The sequence below is a fragment of the Penaeus chinensis genome, chromosome 2 (genome assembly GCF_019202785.1).
Source record: "Penaeus chinensis breed Huanghai No. 1 chromosome 2, ASM1920278v2, whole genome shotgun sequence".
NCBI lineage: Eukaryota > Metazoa > Arthropoda > Malacostraca > Decapoda > Penaeidae > Penaeus > Penaeus chinensis.
In genome coordinates, this window is record NC_061820.1 from 860,108 (window position 1) to 867,607 (window position 7,500).

Here is a 7,500-nt window from a genome sequence, read left to right on the forward strand (position 1 = left end):
AAAAAAAAAAAAAAAAAAAAAAACAAAAAAAAAAAAAAAAAAAAAAAAAAAAAAAAAAAAAAAAAAAAAAAAAAAAAAAAAAAAAAAAAAAAAAAAAAAAAAAAAAATAAAAAAAAAAAAAAAAAAAAAAAAAAAAAAAAAAAAAAAAAAAAAAAAAAAAAAAAAAAAAAAAAAAAAAAAAAAAAAAAAAAAAAAAAAAAAAAAAAAAAAAAAAAAAAAAAAAAAAAAAAAAAAAAAAAAAAAAAAAAAAAAAAAAAAAAAAAAAAAAAAAAAAAAAAAAAAAAAAAAAAAAAAAAAAAAAAAAAAAAAAAAAAAAAAAAAAAAATAAAAAAAAAAAAAAAAAAAAAAAAAAAAAAAAAAAAAAAAAAAAAAAAAAAAAAAAAAAAAAAAAAAAAAAAAAAAAAAAAAAAAAAAAAAAAAAAAAAAAAAAAAAAAAAAAAAAAAAAAAAAAAAAAAAAAAAAAAAAAAAAAAAAAAAAAAAAAAAAAAAAAAAAAAAAAAAAAAAAAAGAAAAAAAAAAAAAAAAAAAAAAAAAAAAAAAAACCCAAAAAAAAAAAAAAAAAAAAAAAAAAAAAAAAAAAAAAAAAAAAAAAAAAAAAAAAAAAAGAAAAAAAAAAAAAAAAAAAAAAAAAAAAAAAAAAAAAAAAAAAAAAAAAAAAAAAAAAAAAAAAAAAAAAAAAAAAAAAAAAAAAAAAAAAAAAAAAAAAAAAAAAAAAAAAAAAGAGGAAAGAAAGAAAGAAAGAGAGGAGAGAGAGAGGAGAGAAGGAGCGTCACCGAGACTACGGAGGAGAATGAGGATGAGAAAAGAGGAGATTTGATTTTCATTTGCGGAGAAGACGAGGATAGGGAGAGAGAGAGGAGAGGGGGAGGGGGGAGGGGGGAGTAATAACCGGAGCTTGAGAGGGAGAGGGTGACGAGTGAGAGAGGGAGGAAAGAGGAGAGGAAAGAGAGAGAAAGAAAGAAAGAGATAAAAAAGAGAAAGGAAGAAAGAAAGACGAGAGACGAGGGTGGAGAGGAAGGGGAGAGGGGAGGGAGGGAGGGAGGAGGAGAGTTAGAGGAGAGAGAGACGAGGAGAGAGAGAGAGGAGAAGGGGGGGAGGCGAGAGGGGAGGAGGGAGAAATGGGGGGAGGGAGTGGAGGGGAGAGGGACGAGAGAGAGAGAGATGAACCGAAGGAGGACGGGTTGAGTGCGTTGTGAGAGAGCGATGGGAGAGAAGTTTAGAAGGCTGGAAGAGAGAGAGAGAGAGAGAGAAAAGAGAGAAGAAAGAGAGAAAGAAAGGAGAGGAGAAAGAAAGGAAGAAAGAAAGAAAGAAAAAGAGAAAGAGAGGGAAAAAAAAGAGAAAGAGAGAGGAGAGATAGACGATAGAGAGAGAGAGTGATGGAGGACGAGAGAGGGGGCGGGGGGGGGGGGGGAAATAAGAAGAGGAAAGAGAGAGAGAGAGGGATGAGAGGTGATTTGAGACATGCTTCGAGAAGGAGAGAGAGAAGAGAGGAGAGAGGGGGGGGGGGGGGAGAGACTCGGAGGGAGAGAGAGAGAGAGATGAGAAGAACTGTTCCTAGGAGTGAGAGGGAGATCGAGACGTGAGGAGAGAGGAGGATCCGAGGACTGTGAGAAGGATAGAGATTGATAGAGATAGGAGGAGAGACGGAGAGGCGGATCGATGAGAGAGGGACGAGAGATGAGGGGAGAGGACGGAGAGAGCAGGAGGAGGGGTGAGAGACTAGGGAGTGTGAGAGGGAGGAGAGATGAAGTGAGAGACGTGTGACGACCGAGATGAGAGAGAGTTAGACGAGAGATGAGATGGTTGGAGATTCGAGATAGCAGAGAGAGGTGACGAGAGAGAGAGTTTGTGTTGGAGGTGGACAGAGACGAGTGTTGACTCATGGAATGATACAGAGAGTGAGGAGCGATGTCCGATGGGCTTGGTTGACGAGAGGAATGGGGATGAGCCGGGATGGATTCTGAGATGATTTTGGAGATTAGAGGACGATGAGTGAGAGGGTGGTGTGGGAGGTGAGAGAGAGGAAGACGAGAAGAGAGTGAGGAGGAGAGAGGTTTGAGATGGAGAGGGAGGATGAGAGAGGAGAAGGTAGAGAGATTGAGGAGTTCAAGAGGCAGCAGAAAGTGAGATGGAATGAGATTGAGGTGAGAAGGCGAGGGGAAGAGAGGAGAGAGAGTGATGAGGACGGGGAGAGAGATTGAGAAGTGCCCCGAGAGAGATGGGATAGATGGACGAGAGAGATAGGAGTGGGGGCGAGGAGAGCGAGAGTGCTGAGAAGAGAGAGATAGGACAGAGAGAGAGAGATAAGAGAGGATTGACGAGAAGAAAGTTTTGAGATCGAAGAGTAGAGGTGGGAGTGAGAGGAGGACGCCGATTATGGAGAATGGGAGACGGGAACGAGAGATGAGTCCCGAGAGGGATGAGCTGGAGTTGGGAGGGGAGGCGATTGGTAGGAGATTGAGAGGAGAGGAGAGGAGAGAGAGAAAGGAAAGGAAAAAGAAAAAAGAAAAAGAGAAGAAAGAAGGAAAAAAAGAAAGAAAGATAAAAGAAATTCAAAAAGAATCAAAGAAAGAAAAAGAAAAAGAAGAGAGAAAGAAAGAAAATACGAGGGGAGGAGGAAAGAAAGAGGAAAAAAGGAAAGAGGAAAGGCGAGATGAGGGTGGGTGAGGGAGAGGGAAAGAAGAGAAAGTGACAAGAAAGACAAGATGTGAAGAAAAGAGAAAGAGCAGAGGGAAGAGGAGGGAAAGAAAAAAGAAGAAGAGAAGAGGAGAAAGAGGGAAGAAGGGGACAAGAAAGAGTGGGAAAAAGAGAGGTGAAGGAAGCGGAGGAGGGAATTGAGGAGGGAGGAGGATGGAGGATAGAAGGGAAGGAAACGAGGCGACGGGGGAGGAGGGGGGGGGGTGAGGGAATGAGGGGAAAGAGAGAAAAAGTAAAGGAGGAGAAAGAGCGAGCGGAGGTTGAGAGGAGAGAGAGAGGAAAGATGCGAGGGAAGGTGGGCGCGAGGAGGATGTAAGCGAGATGCCGGGTGGGGGGCGTGGTGATTTGATGAGGAGAGATGAGCGATGTAGAGATAGGAAGAGTGGAGAAGAGACTGTGAGAGGGACCCCTTGAGTGCGACGATGCATGACGAGATGAGATAGCCGAGAATGAGGAGAGAGGTTGGCTGAGGGACGAGGAGATACGGAGAGACGGATGATTCCGATAGAGATTTAGGAGACGAAGAGAGAGTGAGGGGGAGAAGGAGAGAATGGGGGAAGAGAGTACGAAGGAGAGATGAGAGAGAAAAAAATCAAGAGAGAGAGAGAAAGAGAGAGAAACAAGAGAGAAAGAGAAAAGAGAGAGTAAGAGAGAGAGAATAAGAGAGAAAGAAAGAGAAAGAGGAAAAGAAAGAAATAGATAATTAAAGCGAAATGAAAAGACAAAAGAAACTCAACCTCCCTAAAAAAAAAAAAAAAAAAAAAAAAAAAAATTAAATCCCCACTAGAATTCCTCCTCCCCCCTCCTCCCTCCCCCACCCCCCTCTCCCCTCCCCCCACCCCCCTTATCCCAACCGAACCTTGTGGGAAAGGGGGGAGCGTCTCTTCTCTCTTGGTGATTTTTATGCCGCAGAGGACTTCCCTCGCTCCAACTTCCACGGCGGAGAGATGAGATGCCTGGCAGGGGGTATGGGGGGACTAGGATTGCCTGGATAGTGCACCGCTTGCCGCGCTGATCTCCACACGCGAACAGTCGGGGGACGGCTTCTTTGCTGGCGGGCCTGAGAGGGTTTGTCTGGGCAAGGAGGGGGTGGATGAGGGGGAAGGCGGTGGGGGGAGGGCTGGGACGGGAGGAGGGAGAGTGACGGGTGGGGGCGGGGACAGGGAAATGGGCGACGGGAAAACGGGGGAGGGAATAAGTGAAAGGGACCGTCCCCCCCCGAGAGTCGGAGTGAGGTTGATGTGATGAGGGGGCGGACAGGAAGAGATGTTTTGTTATTACTATCATCATTGTTATCATTATAATTATTATCATTATCATTATTATCATTAATATATTTAGAAAAAAATGAGAAGAAAAAAGTAAAAAGCAAGAAAAAAAACAAAACGAAAGACAAACACATTTATGGGAAAAAGGGGGAAAAAGAGTTTTAAAAAATAAAATAAAAAAAATACACACCACTAAAAGAAGAAAAACATGCACAGGATCGAAAATGACAAAAACAACAACAAAAATATGATAAAGAAAACAGCACCCTAAAAGAAGAAGAAAGGGGAGTAAGAGAAATATAAACTTTTAAATAAAAAAAATTGGGAAATGCTTCTTAAACCCTCTAACCTTGACAAACAAACAAACAAACAAAAACCCTCATAACTCCCCCCCCCACAAAAAAAAAAACCCGCAAAAACAAACAAACAAACAAAAAAAACAAAAAAGCTTAAACCCCCGAAAGGCCAAAAGAAAAAAAAACAGAAAAAAAAAGGGCAAGCCCTTAAAGCAGCCGGACTTACATCCTCAATGAGACCCCTGAGCTTGGAGAGTGGGGTTTTTACAGTGCGCCTTTCTTTTTAAGCGATCTCGGAGGCTGTGTCTCGTGACCAGCGCCTTCGTGTGTCGAGCCGCGCGGCTGCCGAGGTGGTCCTGGGGGAGGGGGGAGGGGAGTTAGTGGGGGTTGGTAGTGGGGGTGAGGGGGGGGAGGGGAGGTCTGGGGTGAGTGTGTTTTCTGGGGAGTGGATGTTTATTTTGTCTTTTTCTTTTTACTGTTTCTTTCTTCTTTTCCCTCTCCGTCTCTCTCTTTTTTTTTTTTTCCTTTTCTCTTATATTATCTCTCTCTTACTCCTTTTTTTTTTCCTTCCCTTATCCCTCTCCCTCCCCCTCCTTCCTTTTTTCTTCTCCTCTTCCATTTTCCAAACCCTCTTTTCTTTCTTTTTGCTCCTACTCCCCCCTCCTTTTTCACTCCCCCCCTCCCCCTCCTCCCTTTTTTTCCCCCCCTTTCCCCCCCCCAACACAGTTTCACCAATAGCGTCTACCTCTCCGCGCGCCATCTAAGCGACTATTTCAGTAAATTAGACCATTAGGCATACTTTCCTTACATAATCACACCATTGGACGCAACGGACTCCCTTGCTTTTTGTTTAAATCCACCTCGCGATGAGTTAACCCTTTTTGGCAGAATTCACCCAGAGGACCACAACGTTTTTGGGCGGTCGGGTTTCCAAAAAATATCTCAGCCACTGAACAGCCATTCTTCTCTAATAGGCTTGTAGCACAAAAGACGAATGTCGCTGGGCCGGATTTCGATGCATTTTCAGTATCTTTTTGAAAATTATTTATATTAATACGATACGTTATCGATGTAATTAACAATCGTTATACTCTCTTTCTCTTTTTCTGTCTGATTCTTTTTTTTATAGTAATACAATACTTAACTGATTTAAATGAAATTAATAACAATCGCTATACTCTCTTTCCCTATCTGACACCCTCCCTACCCACCTTCCTTCCTTCCCCTCCTCTTTTCCCTCCCTCCCCTCCTCCCTATACCCCCCTCTTTTCCCTCCCTCTACCCTCTTCTTATCCTCTCTCCATCCCTTCCCCCTCCCCCTCCCCCCCCTCGTCCCCTCCATCCTCCTCAGAGCATCACTCACGATCTCCCTCTGGCAGAGCCTCATCCTCTCTTTGTCCAGCTTGGTCCTTCCTCCTGTAGACGCCGCAGACGACGCCCTGGCGATGCTCAGGTACTGCCCGCATCCCGAGACCATCTCCTCCAGCGCCTCCTTCAGGCGGCGCTCGGCACTTTTTTTTTCCCTCCTCCTTCCTCCATCGGCCACCACTTTCGGGGGGGGAGACCCTCTCCCTGCGGGGTCGGGTTTTTGTGTTGGTTGTTGTTATTATTATTTTATTATTATTATTATTATTTTAATAATTTTTTTTATTATTATTATCATTATATTTTTTTTTCTATCACATTATTATGATCAATATAGTTTTCGCTATTACTATCATTATTTTTATCATTAACATTATGGAAATTTTCATAATTATGTTTATTTTGATGATGAATTATTATTTTTATTTTTTTTATTAAATTATTATTATTTTATTAATTATTTTTATTATTATTTTATTATTTATTATCATTATCACTATTATTATTATCATCATCCTCATAATCATTATCCTCCTCATCTTCCTTACAATCATGGCCTCCAACATCACCATTATCATTATTATTATCATTACTACTATCATATTTATTATTTATATTGCTATTATTATCATGGTTGTTATGATCTAATATCATTATCACCATTGTTATTATTTTTGTTATTATTTATCAGTATCATCATCAAAATCATCATCATTATCATTATTAATATTACTTCTGTTATTACCATCATTATTATTGTTGAATTATTAAATTTTTAACATTATTCATGGAAATATTTTCCATTACCTTTTATTATAAAATTTTCACTATTGCTATCGGTGCTATTGGTATTATTACCCCTCTCTTTCCCTTTTACATATCATTATTATCCTTATCATTATCCCAATTATCATCATCACCCATCATCCCCATTTTTCGGGGAAAGGGAAAAAGGGAAAAAGGGGAAAAAAAAAACACCATATGTCCCCCCCTCCCCCACTTTCCCCCTCCCCCCCCCCCCTTCCCCCTCCCTACCAGCTTGGGTCGCCAATGCCCGCGATTTGGGGTTGGGAGTTGTAGAGCCTCTGCGGTGGTCCCTTTGGAAGGAAGGAGCGGATTGTAGAGGCCCGGGGCCTTTTCGTCCCAGAAGGGCGGAAAAGTAAGGTAGTAGCAATCTTGTCCGGGTTTTTTCATGGGCTTCAAAGGGCGGGGTCGTCGGGGGTGCCACAAAGGACGACGCCCACGATGATTCGGGGCCGCTGTGGGGTGGGGTGGGGGTAGGTTTTGGGGGGGGAGGTTGGGGGGGAGGGGAGGGAGGGGAGGAGGGAAGTAGGTTTTTGGTGGGGGTGGGGGGAGGGTGGTGGTGGGGGGGAGTGCGGAGGGGGCGGGTGGGAGGGCGGGGAAAATGAGGGGTTTGGGGAAAAGGGATGATGATGATGATGAGGAGGAGGAGGAGAAAATGAAGAAGAAGAAAAATAAGAGGAAGGAGGTGAAGGAGGACAGAAGGAAAGGGAGGAGGGAAAGGAAAAAGGGGGGATCTTAAAAAAGGGGAAAAAAATACGCATAGGCGAAAGGTAGATGAGGAGGAGGAAGAGGGGACAGGAGAAGAGAGAAGGAGAAACAAAAAGGGGGGGGAAAAAGAACGGCGGCGGGTGTTTAGGAAAAGGGGAAACAAAAGGGGAAGGAGGGGGAAAAGAGAACATGGGACTGTAAGAATGTATTATTCTGGAGGCGATTCAATTGCCCTCCTGTTCTCCTCATGTCAAACAATATTTCCCACACGCTGGTAGGGGGATTTCTCTTTCCTTTTCTCTCTCTTTTTCTCGCTTCTCTCTCTCTCTCTCATCCCTCCCCCACCTTTCTCTCTCTCTCTA

At 42.2% G+C, this 7,500-nt stretch overlaps 1 protein-coding gene across 1 annotated transcript in view; it reads right to left on the reverse strand.

The window, feature by feature from the left end:
- Positions 1-7,500, reverse strand: part of LOC125031014 (otoferlin-like) — a 134,684-nt gene that overhangs the window by 32,167 nt on the left and 95,017 nt on the right. Inside the window, 3 exon segments of the mRNA XM_047621437.1 lie at positions 3,605-3,771; positions 4,530-4,617; positions 5,625-5,833. Coding sequence (XP_047477393.1) covers positions 3,605-3,771; positions 4,530-4,617; positions 5,625-5,833 — 464 coding nt within the window.